Source organism: Phaenicophaeus curvirostris, chromosome 5 (genome assembly GCF_032191515.1).
Source record: "Phaenicophaeus curvirostris isolate KB17595 chromosome 5, BPBGC_Pcur_1.0, whole genome shotgun sequence".
Taxonomy (NCBI): Eukaryota; Metazoa; Chordata; class Aves; order Cuculiformes; family Cuculidae; genus Phaenicophaeus; species Phaenicophaeus curvirostris.
This window is the reverse complement of record NC_091396.1, coordinates 35,251,840-35,275,910: the sequence shown is the minus strand read 5'-3', so window position 1 is coordinate 35,275,910 and position 24,071 is coordinate 35,251,840. Positions and strand designations below refer to the sequence as shown.

The following is a 24,071-nucleotide window of genomic DNA, read 5'->3' as shown; positions in this document are numbered from 1 at the left end:
TTGATGATTTTTCCTTTCTCTTGATTATCCTATTATCTTGACAGCTATGTTAGATATGCAAGTTTCTGACATACTTGCCAGAAGCTCTTCTAGTCTGTATGTATATTTCAGCATTCATATTATCAGCAGCAATGGCTAAACACTGATTTATTTATTTATAAAGGATATTTTAGTTAGTTTTTTTGAATAACATGGAGATTAGTAATGTTTTCTTCCTGTAGAACGCCAGGTTACTAATTTTTTCTTGTTTTTACAAAAAAAAATTCAGAAATAATAGCCATAAAGAATGACTCAACCATATAATACGTAATTGTTGGAAACCACTGTAATAAAAAAGTTTCAATCATCTCCGAACGTGTGAGGCTTAGAAAATGAGAAAATTTAGAAGCTTCAAAGTAATTTTGCTTAAAGCAGGTTTTTGACTGACTGCTATAATGCACTTTCCAGGAATTATGTTGTGTTCTCTGCTTTCTCTTTCATATTACTAGTACTCTTTACCTCATATTCTAAATAAATCTTTAATCTTTGCCTTGTCTTGTCTTACTTTTCCTGTTCTTTTCTGCTTTAGCTTGTTCTGCAAACTAGCTGCTCTTGTTAGACATAGGATCTCACTTTTTGGTAAGTTGTTAAGAAAGATCTTGATAAAGTTAAAAATATAAAGAGTGTATAACCATTGCTTTTATCTTGCCTGAAGCTTTTCAGAAGCTATAGGCAAAATTCTATAAAATTATGCATAAACTTCCAATAGAATTAGTGAGCACACTGAGCATGGTTCTGAAGCTAACAGTTATTAGAATATGTGAATTTTGAAGCAGGAAGAAATAGCAGCTTCTAGGATTTTCAGACTCCTTTTTAAAAATCCTCACGCCTTTGCAGTTAGTTTTAGCTTTTTAAAAGTCATCTTACACTAATTGTTTTGATTTCTGTCATCCAATCTCAACAGAAATAGATGTCTCAATAGAAGAGGGGGTGTAGGGAAAAATGATGTACCTTTCTTTTTTCAAAGATATTGGTAAAAAAACTGCAAAAGAAACATAAGTACTACAAGATACAAAGTTCAGAATGAACAGGATCAAGTGATGAAAAGTAGACCCTAGTTGTTGTTCTTAGTTCTTTTGTGGGAATGGACGTAAGAAATTGAAAGTTCTAGAAGCACATTTAATCCTCCATCCATTGGCCTAAGGTGGGAGGTTTATGTCATGTTTTATTTAACCCATGTATCTTCAATAATGGCATTTTTGATCATTAGAATTACCCTACATTTCCCTTACTACTGTGCTCTCATATTACCTCTTTCTAACTAGGTAGTGATTCAGCTACAATGGTGAATTGCCTGCACATTTTAGCTCAGTCCCTTGACACACGGTAAGTTTGAGAAATTTGTACCAACTACAGACTATGTAGGTATCACAGAGCTTTACAAAAGCAGTTGGATTTTTTCCATATTTTTAATTCCTTTGGGGATTTTTGTAATTAAAGATACTAGCAGTAGCAATAATTCAGATATTCACCTCTGTATTAGCAGATTTGTCTAGGGGGTTTCATCTACATTTTTCAGTTCAATGTCTGTCATTAAAACATTGAAATTTTTTGTCTCCATTTCCAAAGGCATTTGAAAACTTTTTTTGGGAGATAGAAGTGACATAAACTTTGGAACTACAAGTATTGATACTTGAGGATATTTAGACGGTTTAGTGAGTAGTGTAAAATAGTAAAATAGTGTAAAATTTTGCATCAGAAGTAAGCAGAATACATAGGCATAGTTACACTTGCTAATTTTTACTACTTACCATGTAGACAAAAACATATGCTAAGACAGTTTTCTCATTTGAGCTGTTTTCTGGCCTGATTGTGTTATACAGCAGCCTGACAAGGGACTCATTGGGAATAACAACGCTAGAAGCTTCTTTAGGGGTTGGAGAAAACTGCAAAAAAATTAAGGAATGGAACTGTGATACTGGTATTGCAGTTGTATTTTTTATATTTAGGTTGCTTTGAAGACAGGTAAGCATGTATCCCGAGTTGCACACCTGGTTACTTTGACTCCCATAAAAAATATAGAGAATTGTTACTTTTCTTGAGCATATTGTATAGCGGGGCTTTCTTGCAACCTATGACTTCTGCCAAGAAGGCATTATCTTATTTGAAAGCAGATTAAAAAAAACCAGAAAGACCAGACTGAGGATGGAAATTCTTTGCTGATATTATGTGCATGAAATACTCCAAGCTAATTGTTGCTTATACTGCTTTATAGAAGTAACTGTCTATTTCAGTTCATAATGTAAAGTTCACTAATACATCTGTGCTATCTTCAAAGACTGATATAATGTAACTACCATGTACATATATATCTATACAACTACTAAAGAGCAATGCAAAGTTAAGATTTTCCCCTTATTTTTCAGAACCGTTATGAAATCAGGATCTGAGCTTGTTAAAGCTGGATTGCGTGCCTTTTTTGAAAATGCAGCTGAAGACCTGGAAAAAACTTCAGAAAATCTTAAACTTGGAAAATTTACCCATTCACGAACACAAATTAAGGGTGTTTCACAGAATATCAATTATACTTCAGTAGCATTACTACCAATCTTGACATCAATTTTTGAACATATTTCACAATATCACTTTGGAATTGATTTACTTTGTAAGTATTTTATTTCATTTTTGAAGTTTATTGGATGAGACTAGTTACCTATAGAAAATTTTATTATGCTTATTTTTGTTACATATTTTTTACTACACTAGATTAAAGAAGACAAGTCACTGTTAATCTCTTTTGAGTCTTTTTCTTGCATTTGAAAACCAGTTTAGTTATTTTCATTTAAATTTTCCTTGCTGTTCCAAAATTTTCTATATATTTGGGTGATAACAGTTCCAAAGCAGAAGATATTTAAAAGATCAATGTCCATCAAAAGACTTTCCTTAAAAAGTCTGGGAGCCTTTAGATCATGGTTCTAAAGGTTAGATGTACAGACTGATGTGGTTTAGTTTAAATTTGAACTCTGCAAGTGTGATAACCTGCAATATCTTAATAATAAACATGTCCTGGTCTTGTGGAATGCCTTATGTTTTACTAGGTTTTGGAATGAATTCAGATGACTGACCAAGTATCAGAGAAACTGAGTATAAATATAAATAACAACTATAAATAACAAATATAAATAACAGATGTAAACTATTGAAACCCTAGAATGTTCAATGATACATATGCTAAAATTTTTAGACATCTTTTACCATTTTACATAAAATGGGTATTTAATATTTGAAAATTAGGCTTTAGTTGAATAAATACTGATAATCTATTTCTTATTTTCCTCTAGTGGGTGATGTACAAGTTTCATGTTACAGAATTCTTTCTAGCCTTTATTCCCTTGGAACTGGGAAAAACATCTATGTTGAAAGGTATTGAGTAAAAAACTCAGCATTTAAAATATTCTTTTCTTTAGGAGTGTGTTGCTTAGGTAATAAAGGAGTTTGAATGTAAGATGAATCTGAAACAATGTGAGCATATTTATAATACACTTTAGCTGGAATGTAGTTGCCTATATTTTTTAGTTCAATTCCACACGAAAAAAAAAAAACAACCAAACCCACAAGTCTAAACACCTCATCCTGCATATGACAGTGTATCTGCAGGGAGTTTATTTTTCCCGTAGGGAAAGCTAAGATTTTCTATGGGTTACAACTAAGTTTATCAAAGTTTGACTACTGCATGTTGCTGTGCTAAGTAGGCTGCATCTGTCTCACACTTAAGTCTATACAGAGTTCTCAAAATAGTCATTCTGAGCATAACATCCTGAGTATATGCAGAGCATTCTGACAGCCTTTAACTGTACAAAGGAAACCACTGTACCCATTACTTGCATTTTAAAAAGAGTAGGGCTTACAGTTCCTTTAAGCATCAAGTTGCTACGGAGTTCTAAGCCCTGGATTTTAGATCTTCCATTTAAAAAGGCTCAAATCCATATCTGCTGCTTCAGAAAGAGAATCCTAGTTGTTTATCTAGCACAAGACAGGAACTGAGGTAATCATAACCCTTCCTTACGCTTCTGAAGGCGTTAGGTTAGGTACTTTTCACAGATTTCCTTTTAATGTGAAGTTTAAGATCCACAGAGCCTGAGAGACTAAATTGTAGGAAATACAATTCTGTAGTCTGGTTAGGAGAGGCTTTGACTAGTATGAGAAATGCTGCTCTCTACTTCCTTCCAGAGTTTATTCAGTAATTCTTTCATACAAGAGCAGTCTGGTGGACAGTCTCTTTCCTTCTGCTCTGCATGTACATACATGCATGCACAAGCTCATTCGAGTATAAGTTGGCATTCTGTCATTTATACGTCAATCGATAAATTACAAAGCTATACTTTCTTCTCTCAAAAATCTTAAATACTTTTTGACACAACTCTAATAGACAAAATAGGAAGCGCCTTACCACCTTAACTAGCAGTAAGGGTCTTCTCACAGGAATTGAAAGATGATTGTGTTTGAGTTGCCTTTTGATGAGAAGAGCTCACAGCACAGGCTTCCACCTGACTGGTAGGAGCTCTAAGGTCTGTACAGTTACACTAGAAGTTGATGTTAGCAGCTTCACCTTTTCCTATTGCAGTTGCCTTCTTAGAAGGGAAGAGTGATCAAATCACAGTTATGCAAGGAAATTAATTAGTCTCCTAAGGCTGTGCAAGAGGTTTCTAACTGTGGATTTCATTTAGTCTGGTTTTCACTAGATTCACTCAGGCTCTTAAATTAAGATTGTAGGTAGGCATCAGTGTCTAGGTGGGAGGTAGGATTTCAAACATGCTGCTCAGTATTTCAGCAAAACATAGAAATGAGTAATTGAGCTGACTAGAACAGTTATTCAAGTTAAAAAAATGCTCAGATTTAGGATCAAAATGTGTTTTTTCTCCTAGTGAATTTTGGCAGGGACATGAACAGGTGTTACCTGCCACTGCAGAATCAGTCATAGCTCACTTTTCATATGTAAATATAATTTTCCATGGCTAAAATTTTTCAGTTTATTCTACAAGACTCCTTGCTGCGAGGGCTCAGGATTAATACTAAGTTGGATTGCTGCTGCTGCTTTGTTGTGACAAATTTTCATTGTGAGGGGATTTTTCATTTATACAAAGTGTGTTTGGCTTATTTAGAATGTTGTAGATATTTCTGATTTCTCTGTGGAGCTTTCTTCTTTAAATGTCCCTGTGGTTCATAAATGCAGAGGACTGGATGCCAAATGCAGCAGTCCTTGACTACTCGGAGGTCTAATGCTCTACTGGCAAGTGTAGTATTATTGCTGTGGGCATTCTGGCTATGAATTCTGTACCTAGGTACCCATTTCTTTCAGTTCTCTGCATCAGAAATTTAGGTCCTAATTTGGGGGTTGAAAACTCTCATTTCATCCCCAGTACCCAACAGCTGTATATCCCTTTGTGGTGTCTTGGTATTTTCCAAATTATATTATAGAACTACATTTCCAAAGGATTTTTTAGCACAAGTGAGGAAATAGCTGTATTAGTAATACGAAATACAAACTTCTGAGTAAGTTGAGAATTTATGGCACATTTTTTAATGTATGTAGTTAAATATGACAAAATCAATTGCTGTATTCAGTCATACATACAAGTATATATCCAGATTGTTCAGTTTAAGACTTCCATTTGACCTGTTTGAGGCTTTTCAAAATAAAGACTGCCAAAGATGCAAGAAAGTCTGTTATAACAATGGTATAATGGAAATGCTTCTTTGTGACTACCATCACTTGGTGATCTTTTCTATTCATTTGACTATGTAAATGGTATAATATGTGAAGCCAGCAAAATATAGAGAGCGATAGAGAGAAAAGAAGTGAAATCTTGAAAAAAAGTGTGACTGCCAAAACAAGTTCCCACCAATTGAATGCATTTGCTCATTTTAGCAAACTGAAGGTGTAATAAAAATATGCAGATACTAATCTATTTTTTGTGCATATTGTGGACATGTTTTCTATACTTAGCACTGTGGAGCTGTTTGCCTTTAATATACAATATTGGTGGAGGATATTTTTTTAAAAAAATGTGTTTGTTGTATCATTGCAATTTCAAGTAATTTTGTTTATGTGAGAAATAAAATATTTCAAAATTGTAATGCATGTAAAGCCTAGCAAAAGACTTTTTCATTCAAGTAACTTTTAGTGTCTCTCATATACAGGCAGCGTCCTGCACTTGGTGAGTGCTTAGCATCTCTTGCAGCAGCAATTCCAGTAGCATTCCTTGAACCTTCTCTCAACCATTACAACCCATTGTCTGTCTTCAACACAAAAAGTGCAAGAGAAAGAGCAAGTAAGTACTGTTCCTCATTCAAAAACCCCCAAAAAGTGATTTCTTCTTTCCAACTAGTAGTAATAGAAAGGAATTGTAATAATGAAAAAAAACCCAAATGTATAACTCAGTAGAGAATTCCTACTGTTGCTCTTTCATTACTTGTTATTTAACCTTGCTCTGCTTTGTTTAAACTTTGTTCACTTTGATCCCTTTCTCTGAGTACATTTGCATATTCTTTCAAACGTGATTTTTGAATTCTTTTCTGAAGCTGCACACTGTAATATTTAAAGCTTGGCCAAAGATCATATCTGCATTACAAAAATTTTTAGCAAATTTTACAGCTGTGTTCTTATTAGCAATGTGAAAGATGTGTAAGGTCTTATTTATGTGAACAGGATAATTATCGGTATTTTTTTGTTGTCTTACCAGTACTCCAATGTGGTTTGGTATAGGGAACTCCTGACAGAATGTAAGTTTCATTTCATGAAATATTAATCAAAGAAGCATGAATCCTTCTACATAGGTCTTTTTCACTTGCTTCTTTCCAGCTTTACTCTTGATGGACTCTCATATCTTAAAGTATTTTTCTTTTCCTCACTGATCTATGCAAGAGAGAGACCTGCCAAAGTCATTGTCCCTTTAAACAACAACAAAAAAAATTTTAGGTCAATAAATTCCATATGCTTCACAAGTATTTCCATATAAAAGCAGTTATAGAAAAGCTTGTGCTAGGTCATCTTTCCTGTCAGGTCTGCTTTATAGAAGTAGCACTGGTGGAAGAAGAGTTTTGGTAGAATGACTGGCGTTAGATTATGGTGGGTTGTTAATTGCTGAATTGCTGAACCTTTCAGTTTCTAATACAGGCATCTGACAACTGAATTCTTTTCTGACTTTTTTGTTAGGAGATGGATGTGCAGAGTTCATGAGCTAGGCACAGTTTATTTTTAGTGTGACCCATAATTTTGAGATTTTTGTTTCCTTTACCCTGAGGTATATTTAATCTTTTGAAACTTGATGTGAAAGTTGTGAATGACTATGGAAAAAATGGCCAGAGTTTATCCAATATTGATATAAGCTGTCACAGACCATCCCCATAAACAGAAGGGAGATGTAGTTCATTAAAATGCAGTTCTGGGAGCAAAAGAAAGTGAAAACAACACTGTATGATTAATTTGAACTAATTTATTAATTCTAAGGAAATTTGTTATTATTAATTGTCTGTTATAGTAAAATAACTCTGTTTGTGGTGAAGGCAAAGATATATAAATTGTATAAAGCAATAACATGCCTCTCCAGAAATAGAAAGAGAGAAAGAGATCAGGGGAAAAAAGAAGAGAGGCAGATTTAAAAGAGGAAGCAGAGAATTAGTGGAAAAAAAAAATAAATTCACTTTTCCAAAGGAGCCTGCAATGAAACATGATGCCCATAATCCTGGAAAAGATGGACCTCTTAGAGTGAGTCCAGAGGAGAGCCTCAAAGATGATCAGAGGGCTGGAGTGCCTCCTCTGTGAGGAAAGGCTGAGATAGTTGGGATTGTTTAGCCTTGAGAAAAGGCTCTGGGGAGACCTTATATCAGCCTTCCAGTACTTAAAGGGGGCCTACAAGAAAGCTGGGGAGGGGCTGTTCATCAGGGAGTGCAGTCATAGGACAAGAGATAACAGTTTTAAGCTGAAAGAGGGTAGATTTAGGTTAGATATGAGGAAGAAATGTTTTACCGTAAGGGTGGTGAGACACTGGACGTCCCATCTCTGGAGGTGTTCAAGGCCAGGCTGGATGAGGCTTTGAGCTACCCAGCCTGGTGGAAGATGTCCCTGTCCTTGGTGGGGAGGGGGTGGAAGTAGATGATCTTTAAGGTCCCTTCCAAAGCAAACTATTCCATGATTCTATGATTCAAAATAGTGAGACTTCTCCCTTGATACAGTTCATGCCAGCTGATCATGCCCATTTTCACTCACTGGGTATTCCTTTAAGAGGAGAACTGTGTTACGCAAGCTGTCCTGTGGTTGTTCCAGGTGGACATGTGCAGTTGGTCTCAGGGGCACTGAACACCCCTTAATTCTCTCCCTAAACTGCAGTAAAGGGTCATTGGGCACTGGAACAGGCTGTCCAGGGAGGTGGTTGAGTTACCATCCCTGGAGGGATTTAAAAGACAGGTAGACGAGGTGCTCAGGGACATGGTTTAGTGGCAGATAGGAGTGGTTGGACTCAATGATCCAAGAGGTCTTTTCCAACCTGGTGACTCTATGATTCTATGACCAATGCTTGACCTCTTTTCACAGACTTGTGCAAAGAACATTTTATCAGGTGTGAAAACCAGTGACCTTGTTTTGGTCCTTTTGAACTAGTTTCAACCACCTCATCTCACAACAAGGCTTGGAAATGATGTTTAAGACAAAATGAAAGGAACAGAATGCCTGTGGTTTGAAATATAGTCCTCAATATAATCTCTGAGTTCTGCACATTTACATAGCTGAGCAGATAACTGCAGGACACTTTATGGTAAAGCTTTATGGCAGATACTGTCTACATCTGTGATATATGCATATTATCAGAAAGACATAATTTATGAGATGAGAGGCCCATGTATATCCCAAAGCCCAACTAAAGTTATGTCTGCCCAAGAAAGTGACAGAAAATAACCTGTGTGACAATGTTATTTGTATTTAGGGTTTAATCACACATATTTAAAGGTAGATGCCCTTTTTTATTTTACTCTTTTTCTTTTCTACTCTTACTTGCAGTTTTAGGTATGCCTGATACAGTAGAAGAGATGTGTCCAGAGATCCCTCAGCTGGATGGATTAATAAAGGAAATTAATGATTTAGCAGAGTCTGGAGCAAGGTATACTGAAATGCCTCATGTAATTGAGGTTATCTTACCCATGCTGTGCAACTATTTGTCCTACTGGTGGGAAAGAGGATCTGAAAGCATTCCTCAAAGTGCCGGGCCTTGTTGTACAATGGTGACATCTGAGCATCTGAGCATCATTCTTGGAAACATTCTAAAAATAATTAACAACAATCTGGGAATAGATGAAGCATCTTGGATGAAAAGAATTGCAGGTACTATAAATATTTGTAAAGAGTAATTGTACCTAATAATATTTAATTACTTTTCTACACTTTACCTTGTTACTCATTGATAAAATAATAATAAATTTTAATAAAAAACTGCAGTAAGAAAGATAAAGAGTATAGAAGTAACAGTAAGAGAAAGATATTTTATTTTAAAAAACCATGTTATTATTAGTTTTAAGCATGCATTGTAGCATTGCTGTAGGCAGAGCGCTTTCCATACAACATAACAAATTTTGAAAATCTTACTTTCTGTATGCACTGTATAAGAGCCTAGGCATTTAATTTGGAGTTGTGAATTCCATTGATTTTTCAAGACACTTAACAACTGAGTATTGTAGTTGAGGGTGTAAGTCTTGTGAATTTTGTACACAAAATATCAGGACAAAAGGGAAGGAAAGTGTGCACGGGGAAATAATCCCCGGAGTACAAATTCAGAATTAGTTGCTTTGCCTGAGTAACCATCCCAGATATTAAATGAGCTTAAAGATTTCTCAGAATGTCATGTAACACTTAGTAGGTAGCAATCTAAAGAAATTTGCTGCATCCAAATTTTATCATTAAATAGTATCAGAGTTTAATATGCAATAAGGTGGTTAAAGAAATCTATGTAACAGTAATAATTTCCTGCTAAATTTTAGTGCCTCATTGGCACTGGATTTTCAGTATAATTTCAAATCCTGGAAGGTCTTCCAAAATAATAATGATTTCAGTAAAATTTAGTAAGAAGTTTGCTGTTTAATTTCAGAGACCACTGCTTACACTTTTCTAGTGACTGCTTATCTAGACAATGATGTACATAGTCATAATGATAATGCACTAGTATGGTTCTTGCAACAATTTTTTACTCAGATGGTCTGCATTTTATTACTAATTCTTGTATAAAATAGAACTGTGATCTTGAATTAGTCATTCATTCTCAGCATTTTATCTTGCCCAAGGCAAGGTAAAAAAATTCTTCCAGAACATCATCTTCTGACTATTTTCTGACATTGTTATACAAAACCCACACACATGCACACACACACAAAAACCCAACAGTATTTTTGTGAGGACTTTGTGTCTCAATCCCTGCTTTGTTTAGGTTCTAAATTAGAGACATGTGATTTGCCAGAATGAGGGTAATTTAATTGGCATAAGACTGAAATACTTATAATCTGAATTTCCAGTAGCTAGCTTTTAATCTCTCAATACACACAGTCCCTACAAAGCCATATTCAGAGTTTTATTAAAAATTTATTATGTTTCTGAAGTATGTGAAGCACTATGACCTTTATGTTTTCTAGAACTGCATAGTTCATATTAGTACCATGAAAAACATCAGTTGTGCATTAGTCATGAGGTTGTCTGTATTTTTATTTACAGTTTATGCTCAACCTATCATCAGCAAAGCCAGGCCTGATCTGCTCAAAAGTCACTTTATTCCAACACTGGAGAAGCTGAAGAAGAAAGCTATAAAGATCGTGATGGAAGAGGAGCAACTGAGAGCAGATAGTAAAACTGATACCCAAGAAGCTGAGCTACTCATTCTCGATGAGTTTGCAGTTCTTTGCAGAGACCTTTATGCCTTCTATCCAATGTTGATACGTTATGTAGACAACAATAGGTAAATAAAATAATAATTAATCTCATGTTTATTTGTTAATATACTGGAGTCCATGTTCAGATAATCAGAAAGAGCACAATGAATTTAACGTTATGCTGGGAATCAGATCCTGAGTATTTTAACATTCTTAACTTATAGAAAAATATACGTCGAATTCACACCTTTTTCACAAATACGTTTGTCTTATTAGGTTGCACTGTTATCATTGAGAACACATGTCCTGACCAGACTTGTTATATATGAGTATGCTACTGCAGCCCAATGACATTACAAATAAATAAGCCTTTCAAAAATTAAAAAATCGCTAAACTCCTTAGATGTTAATGAAGGGGTGAAAAACCGTTTGGCCTCAATTAAATCATTCTACTTGTAGATAGTATCACAAAGATATTAACCTTTTGTCTTGTTGGGGTTTGAAAGGCATTGTATTGCCTTTCAAATTACCCGATGCTTTTCTCCTCAAACATTTACTATAGGATTATTCTGAGCCTTCACTTTCCCTTTCCTTTATTCCAGAACATGACCCCAAGATGCTCTTCAGAAGAGTATCTGAAGTGTCTAAAGTATTTCAATATCTACAGTATCTTACTCCTATACTTTATAATATTGGTCTTCTTTACACAACTGTTGTCCATTTCTGGTTTTTAGGTATTAGTACATATTGAGCTAGTTAGGAGCATTTTCACTGTGTGTATGATCATTTATGCTGTGGACCAATTTACACCGAGAATTATCTGCTTTTTCTAGATGAACTCAAGGCTGTACTATGTCAAACTTTGTTGGCAAGGAAGTATTTCAAATTTTTTAAAAAGCACAGATTTAACTGGGGGTGGAAAAAATCAGCTAGGAAGATGGCGTTAACAAGTATAAGTTATAACATAATAATTCCTTCCAGGTCTACTGTCAGATGCCCACTTTATGTATGGCCATATCAATTCCTCTTAATTTAGAGACAAATAAGAGGGCTGCTTCTGCTGGTTCTAGGCATCCATGTGCAGACAGACTGAGGCTGAAGTTGTATTAGTTCCTGGATTACAAAAACAAGCCAATTAAAGCTGTCAGTCCTTACAGCTCTACCCACGCATTCATTTCCCTGTGTTGTTCTTCCTCTCCCCATTATAGCATTCTCTTCTGGATCAATACAATGTTTTGATAACAAACTGTTGGGGGGGAGGGGGTGGGAGGGGAAGGCGATGGAAGAAATAGAGAGATACTTACAGAAAGACATTTGCTTTTCAACCAGATCTCTTTTGTGGTCTAGTTCACAGAATAGTCATAAAAGCATGTGTTGGCACCATGAGGGTGCAAAGCAGACAGAAATAAGCAGCCAAAATTTAGGTCGTTTGTTGGAGTTGAGTTAAACTGCCAGGAAAAATTGTCTTTCTAAACATGGTCATGGAAGAGTGAAGTGATTCTCATTTAATTCCAAGATTAACTATATATAACCCGATCTGTTAAATAGAGAATGTTATATTCATTTTTTTAAAAAAGTCTTATTTTATATTTCTCTTGTTTTTGCAACTAGAGCAAATTGGCTAAAGAAACCAGATGCAGATTCTGATGAACTGTTTCGAATGGTAGCTGAAGTTTTTATCCTGTGGTGTAAATCGCACGTAAGATAAGATATGCACTTTTTCTTCCCTTACATTCTGTCTTTAAATATAAATGTGGTACATGTGGATGAATTAAACTTCTGGTGATTCTTTTTTCGTCTTTAGAATTTCAAAAGAGAAGAGCAAAATTTTGTGATTCAGAATGAAATCAACAATTTGGCATTTTTAACAGGAGACACCAAGAGCAAGATGTCTAAAGTAAGTTAATAAAAATCTGTGGATTATTTAAGTTGTAAGAAGGCTCTGAAAATCTACTCAGATTGCAGCTGCTGTGCTGGAAGAAGTAACAAACAATAGTTTTGATTCTTGATGACAGACATGTCAACTACTATGCAAAATATAAGCTATGTACCTTAGAGTTACTTACTAAATATCTACTAATTAATCAAAGACACAAGATTAGAATAAAGGTCTTGGTTTGAAAAAGTTACATGTATATTAGCATCTGAGTTGTAATATATGATATGGGTTCTCAATCTTTCAGAAAAAGAAGGAAGAAGTAGACTATTTTATAAAAACAAGTGAAGAAATATTGGTCATCTGATCTTTTCCTTGTGAACACCAATCAGTATTTTCCTTGTCAACACTGATCAGAGGAATGCTGTCTTTGATTATATCTTTTTATTGATGTGCTCTGTTTTTCTTGTTTCTTGTTAATGACTACATTGATTTCTTTGTTGCTCATTTTCATTATGACAAGATGACGACGTGATGGCTGGAAAGTACATTTGTTACCTGTGTAATAGAGAAAATACATGTTGTCAAGGTACAAAATGCCAGTTTGACATTAGTTGAGGAAGATTGCCTTACTCACCTAAAGCCAGTTGAAGTGTAATTCTAAGTTAGTAATGCTAAACGTAGAAAAGAACCCTTTTTAAAATTAATATTTGTAGTATGTATGGAGTAATCTTATTTTGAACATGTTCCAAAGAAGTAATGGGGTTTGTTGTTTTGTATTTCACTGTGTTTTGATTGTCTATAACCTAGCTACTCTAAGTCCAGCTTTAGACAACAGAGAATCAGGTAAAATGAGCCATCACATTTATTAATTCTCTTAAAAAACTTCTTCTGCTTTTCTGCTTGTTTTGTTGGGTTTTTTTAAGTAGTGAAACTCAGTTAAAACAAACAGTGATGTTGGAAAATTTACAACCAAAAATAACATTTTCTGCTCATTATTAGTTCACAACTGGCACTGAACAGCAATTCAAACTATATAAAAAATTCCATACTTGGAGAAAAGGAATTTTTTTAATGTGTTTCCTTATTTTCAAGATGCATCTCATTGAAATTGTGGGGTGAGATTGAAATATTTGTATTATCCTCATTAGCAAGATGAGTAGTGGGCACAGTCCAGGCTATTTGCACAGTAACAGAGTCTAACAAGTACATATAGCAATAACTACACATGTATTTCATACCTATACTTCAATATTTATATGTTAAAAATGGCCTGAGGACCAAGAATTAGGTGTACTTTTGTTTTTTAGATTAGACTCTGGTGATTCATATTTAATCTAAATTGTATCTCACTGCGGTATTGATAATAGGATAATACGATGTAAACTATTATTGTTGTATTTTAGTCAGTCAGGAATGGCAGGAATAACAAAGTCTTTACAAAAGAAAGAATAGTTATCCATCTTGGATAAAATCATGGGAACTTAAGATCAGAAATCTACATGACCCAAATTTGAAAGAGCGTTGGCTTTTAACTGTTGGCCCATGACAGAACAATTTGGGGTCTCTTAGAGGGATAAGGCTCCATGCTGATCTCAGCCTGCTTTAGACAACTGTTTTATAACAGACTTAGCTTTTTTCCTAATATACAAGATACTGTGATAGTGCTAATAAGTAAGATGTGATGTATCATGTATGAAAGGTTCTATATCTTTATATGCCAGATGCAGAAAAAGAATATGCATAAGATAAAGGATTAGGATAACATTATATATTGGTAGCTAATAGCAGTGGTGACAAATAATTCATCATTACAATCAATAAATTGGTTAATTACCCATTGCATTTTGATTATACAATATTAACTTTGTTAGTATTTTTTCAAATAAATGTACTAACAGCTGAGCAAGTTTTTTAATTTTTCTTTTCTAAAAAAATGGCAGCAGATTGCTCGGAGGGGAATGGTAAGTTAGAGAACTTTCAGTCTGAGAGAGACTGGTAATTTAGACTGCATTGAAAATAACAGATTTGTGATAGAAGTGTTGAAATGGAGAATTTAAACACATTCAATCCCACTAATCTGTTATTTTTGAACCCTTTGTAGGTTTGTTGACAAAATAGCATTTTGATTAAGATGCAATGATCTCCTATTGTGTTTTACAGTTAATTGGTATAAAAGACTGAATGTATACATTCACATGTATGTAATAAATGCATAATACATATGTGGGCAATTTTTCTGTGTAAATTTTGTAATGTACATGAATGTGTGCCTGGATATATGACCTTAGTTTCTAAACACTTACGTATCCTACTGAAGTTTTGTTTGACTGGCCCTTAATATTAATTTTTTGCATCTGTTTTAAAGAAGCATTTGGACAGACCTATAAAAGAAGTTTGAGGCAGTCATAAAGTCCAAGGTTGTGTTATGAAACAACATTGTTGTTTGTGCCCATTTGTAATATGTAGTACATATACTTGGAAATCTAGGATAATAGAGGATTTCATGTTAGTATTTTCTGCAACATATTTCTTTCTCTCTTTTAAAAACTATTTCAATTGCATAAAATCTCTTTCCTTTAGATATGGTTGGGTAAATAATGGGTGGGTTACATTTATGCTCATCTCTAATAAATGAAACATTATTAAGGTCTTGTATTTACTTACCTTCAGTGTATATCTGCTAAGCCATGTCTGTACAGCATGTACATGTTTCAAGCAATTCAAATTTTCAATTAAAATTTGCTGTTTGTCTGAGTAAGGTATTGAAGATTCTAAGATGCTTAACACTTAATTTGATGACTAATCTTTCAGTCTTTCTTGACTTGTAGCTGATTTTTTTTTCACTATGAGGTATAAATACAGTAGAATATAAGAAGAGATTTTAATAATAGCTTAGTTTCAACACTTTCAGGCTAATTGAAGTATAGCAAGAAAGCAAAGTTACTATTGGAAAAAGAGAACTTGTTTGTGTTTATGGGGTTTTTACCGTTTGTCTTTGACCAACAGTTTTGTATAGTATTTTCCCATGCCTGGTCAAGGATTCTTTTGAGTAACTGTTGAATTTTTTTTGCCATTTAACCAAAACTATATGGTCTTGTTGTCTTCTTAAGATTGCCTGACACAATGATAATACAATGTTGATTATGGAATACATATTTATTTAAGTGTATGGTATTAAGTTAAGAAACAGGAAAAAAACTGTGTATGTGTGAAAGTAACAGTTGAATTCATAATATTGTTCTTGGATTGGGTATCGCTGAGAGATATGAACTTAAGTCAAGTTTTCTCTCAGGCTTCAAAACAGTAATGAGCTATGCAATGGGAAAATACATCTATAAATGAAATGCTCCATCTTCACACTGATAGTTTGATTTCTATTTCTAAACATATTTGTTCTTGATCCTGTTTTGTTGGGGGGAAGAGTTAGAGCTGTTTTTTTCTGAAAAAGTAAATATTTTTTATTATTGGACTACCCAGAGTTCCAGACACCTTCATTATTTAACAATATTGGGAAAGATGCAGTATTGATGTGCGTACTTACTAGATGTACTTCTTTATGTGCTGAAGCCACAAATGGTAGTGCTGAACAGCAACAGATAAATTGAGAAGTCCAGTCATTCAATAAGGATTAAGCTGAATAAAAATTATTTCACTAAGATCTCATTTGATTATACACTTACGGTCTATTTTTTTAGCTATAAACTTATTTTTTATTGTCCTGATAAAGCTGAGTAACTTTATTACTAACTTGTGAAATTTTCATCTTTTTTACTTATGTTTGTTTCCCTTTATTTTCCTTTCATACAGGCCATGCAAGTAAAGGTACAGGTCGAAGTGCATGATATGTCTTTGTTTTAGTTCTAGAGGTGATCAGGCTCCAAGCATTCTTTCCATTCATCATAGCAGTGGCGTCACAAAATGAAGGCCCAAGTTCCACCTGCTATAAATTTTCTGATTTAAAGTGGTAGTATTTGACCAGAGTAGCTGAAATTCCCTCTGGTGCTTCCACATGTTGCTAATAGGAAAGTGTAGTAAAGTTACCTTTTGTTACTAATTTAGATGTACGTTCTGCCTTTGCTGTCTTTCTGCATTCTGGTTTTCGGTTTTTGTTGTTTTTTTTGTTGGGTTTTTTTTCTAATATATTGAAGCAGACATTGTAAAAGCTGTACTTAAGTGGAGTCATCAGAAATATGTATTTGGCTCATGATATTCAAGAAGAACACATGGAAGAAATGTGCTATAAACTATACCCTGTCTGTAGATGAACAGAACAATATATTAGAACCAGTAAGTTTAAATAAGATATAGAGTTCAAATCCTACCCTTTTCCAAAGGTAAAATGATCTGTACTGAAAATATCAGAATGACAAACCTTTTGAATACTCTTTGTTTCTTTAATGTATTTAATATATTTGAAGCTTTCTTTTGTCCAGTGAACTATGGTTCGCCTTCCTTTACGTCTTACATGTCATAATTTTTAATATGAATTTCTAATACAAAGGAGTACTTTTTGATCTATGGTGTGTTCTGCATTACTGAATCAGAATCAACAGTAAAATGATGCATAAAAGCCTCATTTTTCCCTTCACCAAGTGTGCTGAGAAACACATGATGCTGTGAAGAGTTTTTAATCAATTAAATTCAAGGCATGACATAAAAAGTTAGCTGATCTCACACTTTGCTATTGTCAAACTTGCCCAGATATATAGAGTAGGATTTAATGAATGCTTTCATGATAATCTCTGAGAATTAATGATTTAAGGAGGATTAGAAATACTAAAAATATTAATTCCATAATCTAAAACAGTTTTAGTTGGGTTTTTTTAGGAAAATTAAAATTTCTTTTTGATTGTAATTCTGGAGAATCTATATCTTTTTCTATATACGTTTCCTGAGGAACTGGAAATTCCTGTGTTTAAATCCTCAGATAAGTAAGATTATTATGTTCTCTTAGGCAACTAGGTTATATCATTCACCTTGATGAGGTACTTTTAACACAGTTAATTATTTAGCCTAAATATATCCAATGTAATGGTCTTTACATACGAAATTAAGGTATTATGTTTATTCATATAGGTTCATATTAGAATTGAAAGTGATGATTTTATTGTCATTTAGGTTTCTGTCTCTGACTCTACTTATACATTTATCAGAAGTAGTTGTGAATTCACAGACAGCAGAATTTGATGGCAAAGGCAGAATGGATCTTCTTTTCATGTTTTAAAAAAGTTCAAGTTTTAAGATTCACCTATCTTGTTCATATCAAGTAAATGAAAATAAATGAAAATAAATAACTTATTTTCAAAGGAAAATAAAGAAAATTTATGTGTAAAATGTCCTCAGGCATAAAGATGCAGAAAAGTAAACCAATATCTCTCTTTCTTTTATTTTAATTTTACTAAATTATATATTTATTATATATTTTGTAATTTGTTATTTAAGACACATAGTGACGCCACTGAAATACAGTGATGCATTGTAGGATTTGTTTGTCTGGTGTAAATGTAGAGTGCAAATAATGTCACTATTATAGCCATTACATCACTGCTATTTCTAAGGCACTTCCAAAAGCAAAGCTTTAAGGCAAAGTACGCTCTTGCAATTGTTAGTTCCTTAAGAAAAGAAGCCACATCCACTGTGTGTTCCCTCTGACCTGTAAAATGCTCAACACAAAGGTTCACCATCTAGAAGACAGAATTTGTCAAAATTTACCACTGAGTAGAATATGTACAGCTGCTTTTTTTTCCCTTCCAGAGATTACTGTGATAATAATTGGTAAATAATGATTTGCAATGGATTATGTTTATATGGAACTACATAATGTGTTATAGAAACAATAGTCAGTAAAACTTTGACAGAGGGAGAAGGATGTGGAGTGTAAAATGCAAACATTTGCTATTTTGTAGTGTTGTATAAGACTGGAGGCCTAGTCCTGAAGTCTTATCTTAGGCAAAACTCCCCTTGAGTGTATTAGGAGTTTAATCTAGGTACAGAATTCAGAACTGGGCTAATTTTATGTTGTTGTTGTTTACCACATGTTTATTAAATATATGGATCTGTTCTAAAGATTTTGGTTTGTTGTCTCATAAATGATAAGTTTTGTGTGAAATATTGTTGTACTGTTTGTTACAAGAAGAAAGGGCAGATGTCATTCTGTTGTGCGGTTTACTTCTCTGTCACTTTTGTTTTCCTTTTCCTATTATAATGATTTCCAAAGATGTAAAAGACTTAATTTTTCATCACAGAGTTACTTTTATCAGCCAAAGACAAAGGACAGTGCTTTCCCTCGAGACACTGGTTAATTGGCTTTTTATTGCATTGAATCAAAGACTTTTAGATACTGGTATTTTTCAGTTGAGACAAATCAGACAATATTAATTCATTCAGACCTTGGATAGCTATATGTATGTGAGTTTCTAACAAAAATGTAAACGTCCTGAATTTATCTCTGTAACTTCAGGAACTGGTAGTGTCCACTGAGACTGTCTCAGCTTTTAATTTTAGGCTTGTTTCTGATTTGAGAGTTAAGATCCAGAAAATATAGTTCATTTCATATGTATGAATGTACACAAAAGTTTGTCACTGCTAATAAACTATTAATGTTATTTCAGTTTCTAATTGGCACACACCAAAAGTATTCCTTTACATTTCCCACTCAAGACTGTAGACCCTTCTTCTAATGAAGCAGTTTTAATTAATTATATTACATCAGGAACATAGTTTCCTTGGACCATTAGGGGAAAAGCGTGTTGGGTAATTGTGTGATCAGAGAACTACAGTAATTGAATTTTCTCGTTTTTTATTATAGTCTGGAGGACAAGATCAAGAGAGAAAAAAATCAAAGCGCAGGGGGGATTTGTACTCCATACAAACATCCTTGATTGTAGCTGCACTTAAAAAGATGCTTCCTATTGGTCTGAATATGTGTACTCCTGGAGATCAAGAGCTCATCTCTTTGGCTAAGACTAGATACAGCCATGTAAGTGCGTACTTTGTAATAGTTTTCAATGCAAAATAAGCAGAACTTCATAAACTGAACTTCAAGGCACAGATATATAAGTAGTCAATATAATTAAATTTATCAATGTACCATAAGCAAATATAGTTGCTAATTGTGCTTTCTCAAGAAAAAAGTGGCCTGTATAGGCAGCTGCCATCATTTCTATGTCATTTTGTAGTTGTATACAATGTGCTATTTTACATATGCAGATTCATTTGAACCAAATATGGAAATACTGTTAGATAGCTTTAATTCTCTTCAGAGCTTAATCCTTGCTTCATCATCAGAATTAAACAAAACCTTTGATGCCTTTCCAGTAACTTGCATACTTTCAAAACAAAAGAGGTTAAGTTTCAATATTAAAATAATAGCTGCTCTATGTTGTACATGTTCTTATGAGATGAATCATAATCTGAAGTGGACAATACTCTGCCTTTCTACAGAAGGACACGGATGATGAAGTCAAAGAACATTTACGCAACAACTTACATTTGCAGGAAAAGGTAATATGGAAACATCTGTCTTAGAGATATTGTGCACTTTTAAAACAGAGAAGGCACAGTTGTTTTTTTTATTGGGGAAAAAAATAAATATAATTTGAAAAGCTATTAGAAAAATTACCATTTTAATATTTTTGTTTATAACTTCTTCATGAAAATAATTAGTTTATTTGTAGGTTTGGCTTGTATTTTCAGGTTTCAGGAAGTCCTATTGAATGGGACAAGTGTGAAGAGTAACACATCGGTAGCTTTAAAACTATAATTGCTTAGAATCAGTTCAATCCAAGAAGAAAATAAAATTGCAAGTAGAGGATTTCAGCTTCTCTTCTTGAAATTAACTTGCACTAATGATTAAATAGTATTTCTAAGAAGATACGCATTTTAAAGTAACTATTGTAAAATAAGAAAAGCTTGTGTCTTTTAACTCTTAAGAGTTCTACAAGCACATTTACGTTCTGACTATTTATACGTTGAATCCATTGTCAAAGTTGAGACTAAACTGGAGTCCTAATAATTGTGTAAATAATAAATTATTTAGATAATTGCTTATAGTCTTTTAATATGAGTGGCTCATTTATCTGTCATGGGAGATGACTATCTGATTCCTATAAATTTGTTCTTACATAAATTTAAATTGGAGCCACTAAGTAATCTTAATGGTTTTTTTTCTATTTCTTTCCTGTGAAAAACCCAAAGCCTTCTGCTGTAACTCTTCACCTACTGAAATTCCATCTGTCTTTTAAAGATTCTGTAAAGCAGCTTTCTGCTGTTGGTACTGGAAGGGCTTAAGCTCAGTCTTAGTACTAAATGTCGTTCCTTATTTTTAATGCAGTCAAATGAGATACAGAAGTCCCAGGATACTTTATTTAATGAAATAAAAATACAGAACCTTGCTTAAGAATTGAGTTCAGTTAACCAACATAATACAGGATGTTCATTTTGACTAAAAGGTGACAGATGAAGTGAGAGTATCTGTAACATTCTTTAGTATGCTATGAGAGTGATATTCGAATTCAGTGTCTTTATTCAGCAGCTTACGTACAAACTATGTTGGTTTTTAGTCTGATGATCCAGCTGTGAAATGGCAGTTAAATCTGTACAAAGATATTTTGAAGAGTGATGAACCTGCTGACCCTGAGAGAAATGTGGAACGTGTGCAGAGGATATCAGCCGCTCTGTATCATCTGGAACAGGTAAAAATTTAAATGTCTATACTGTGTTTGTTTTAAAGTAGCATAACTTTTTTTCCTCGTAGAGATTGACTTGACTTCAATGAGTGTCATTATTAAAGTTTCCAGATAAAAATTATTTTTGTGCGTGCACACGTACACATATAGACATTCACAGTGTAATCTGTTGCACCTTCAGAGAAAACTCAGGATGTATTTGCCTCTGCAAAGCTTTGTAAACAGTTGCAAAAGTATGGTATACAAATCATCACCATTCAGTATCTGAAAACTAAGGAAGGTGTTGGCACATGTAGTTATTTTTAACATACTGGTTTTAGCCTATCTCCTATTTCAGCACCAGAGGATGCAGTAGTAACTTTTGAATCAATTACCTGCTCATTCAAATGATACAATTTAAATACAAAAAGCATTTGTACACTTTCTACATAAAGTTAATACATTTCATTCACAAGTGATATAGCACAGAAATTCATTCACATAAACAATTAAATACGCATAGTTAGAAAGAGATAAAATAGCCATTTTGGAATATAACAAGGAGAATCACACATGAAATTCTCTGGCATCTTGATCTTTTCTGTAGAAAATTAGAGGTATTATATATAAGGCCCTCAGTATTTTTTCTTACTAATTTGAAAACAAAACAAAACAAAAAAAATAAAACCCCCAAAGAACATTTTTTTCCAGATGATGGGGAACATTTGTAACATTTTCTTATTTGCGAACTACATTAAGCACTAACTAAAAAGAAAATTTTGAATTGAAGAGTTTCCACTGTATGTAATTAAAGATATTTTCCCATAGGTTGAACAACCACTGAGATCAAAGAAAGCTGTGTGGCACAAACTCCTGTCAAAACAACGTAAAAGGGCTGTTGTTGCATGTTTCAGAATGGCACCGTTATACAATCTGCCAAGGTAAATGGCTTAAAGATTTTTTTTTGTAACTTTTGTTTACATTTATGAGTGCAAGTATATATCTTCAAATTTCTTGATTGTCAGGCCTATGTAACCTTGTTTATGAGAAAAAAAAAGAGTTGTATAGTTATCAACTAATTCCTCACAGTAGCAACAAATAACTAGAGGAGGAAAAGACCATAGTGCTTCAAAACAAAAATACTTAACTTTTGTCAGCTGTTACTCTTTATAGTTCCTCAAGTTATCTGTGAAAATTGTTAAGGTGCTGCCGTTTCTGTCCCTTTTTTGCCTCTGATTGGTTGCTTTTTTTACTCTTTATTCTCCTGTGTTTTTATATTTGCATGAATGCTTCACACACTGTAGCTTGTATAAGCCAATCTTTAGCTACTACATCAGAATGTTATATGCATTAAAGCAGCTATTGGAGCAGAGCAGTGCAGAATGACATTTTAGACTTCTGTGTTGCTCTGCTTGTTACTCCAGTTGGATGTACATACCACAGGGCCTGAGATAAAGTGCATCCTGTGCCTGGACCTATCTACTGCTTTAAAGAGAATATTAAGGTCATGCAGCATTGGGGAAATTTCCTCTACCGTCTTTCTTTTCAACAAATCTGCTTTTTATTCAGATACAGCCTAAGCACATTTTTAATTATGTTTGCTTCTCACCTTCTTCTGCTCCTTTTCACCTTTCATCTTTAATATTTTTGTTCAAAGATTGTTTGCAAAGCATTTAATGGAGGAGATACATTGCATTTTTAAATGCTTTTATTAAAGCAAATACACATGTTTGATATTGGCTAAAGGTCTGTAGCTATGCCACTAACATACTGGAAGAATATTAGATTTGCACAAGACAAATAAAAAGTTATACTGTAAAAAGCACACATCCTTCCATTACAAAAAGTAGCAGTTCTAGACTATAATAACTTCTCAAAGTTGCCACACTACTGCTAGGCAATCCTTAAAGAACCAGAGACATGAAAAGGTTTAAGTACAATAGGAAAACAAACTAGCTAGTATCAACCATTTCATTTCAAGAAGTATATTTGGAAAAACAAGAGGGGATATGAAGAGCATCTGTTTCAGTATAATATTTTTATGAGTGGTTTTTTAACAGCTTTATTATGGATTATAGTCTTTAAAAGCTTGGAATATATATGAGCACCCCGATGATTAAAATGGTTTGTCTTATTTTTGCTTTTAAAAAAAATGCTTTTATATTATTATTTTTGAACCTGGGGCAATTAGCTAAGGGCAAAAATGGGGTTATAAATCTGTATTTTTATTTTAAGTTTCAATAAAATATGGGGTAATACTTATTGAAGGAGAACATTTACATTATTAGTAATTTTCATTAAAACGTTTCTGTGTAAAAAAGACTGAAGTTCATTTTTTCAAACCTCATGTTAGATTTTGTAGTGGAGTTGACTCCTATTTTAAATATGAATGTGAGGCAGATCACCAGTTATGTCATCTTAGAGATTCTAAAAATGGACTCACATACAAATTAATTGGCTATAATAGTTTTATACGCTTCAAAACAGGCAAGACTGAAGAGCCTTTGGACTTAGAATAATAAAATCATAGAATGGATTGAGTTGGAAGAGACCTTTAAAGGTCATCTAGTCCAACGATAATCCCTCTTCTTCCCATTGCAATCAGCAGTGACTTCTAGGTATATTACTCAATTGGTAGG

The 24,071-nt window shown here is 33.7% G+C and overlaps 1 protein-coding gene across 1 annotated transcript in view; it reads left to right on the top strand.

Annotated features, from left to right (window-relative positions):
• Positions 1-24,071, top strand: part of RYR3 (ryanodine receptor 3) — a 218,562-nt gene that overhangs the window by 158,726 nt on the left and 35,765 nt on the right. The window contains exons 61-74 of the mRNA XM_069858332.1: positions 569-618; positions 1,305-1,365; positions 2,406-2,644; positions 3,321-3,402; positions 6,181-6,311; positions 9,035-9,355; positions 10,733-10,973; positions 12,499-12,586; positions 12,692-12,784; positions 16,574-16,588; positions 19,575-19,745; positions 20,210-20,269; positions 21,328-21,459; positions 22,261-22,373. Of these exons, the coding sequence (XP_069714433.1) occupies positions 569-618; positions 1,305-1,365; positions 2,406-2,644; positions 3,321-3,402; positions 6,181-6,311; positions 9,035-9,355; positions 10,733-10,973; positions 12,499-12,586; positions 12,692-12,784; positions 16,574-16,588; positions 19,575-19,745; positions 20,210-20,269; positions 21,328-21,459; positions 22,261-22,373 (1,797 nt within the window). The remainder of the gene's footprint in view (positions 1-568; positions 619-1,304; positions 1,366-2,405; positions 2,645-3,320; positions 3,403-6,180; positions 6,312-9,034; positions 9,356-10,732; positions 10,974-12,498; positions 12,587-12,691; positions 12,785-16,573; positions 16,589-19,574; positions 19,746-20,209; positions 20,270-21,327; positions 21,460-22,260; positions 22,374-24,071) is intronic.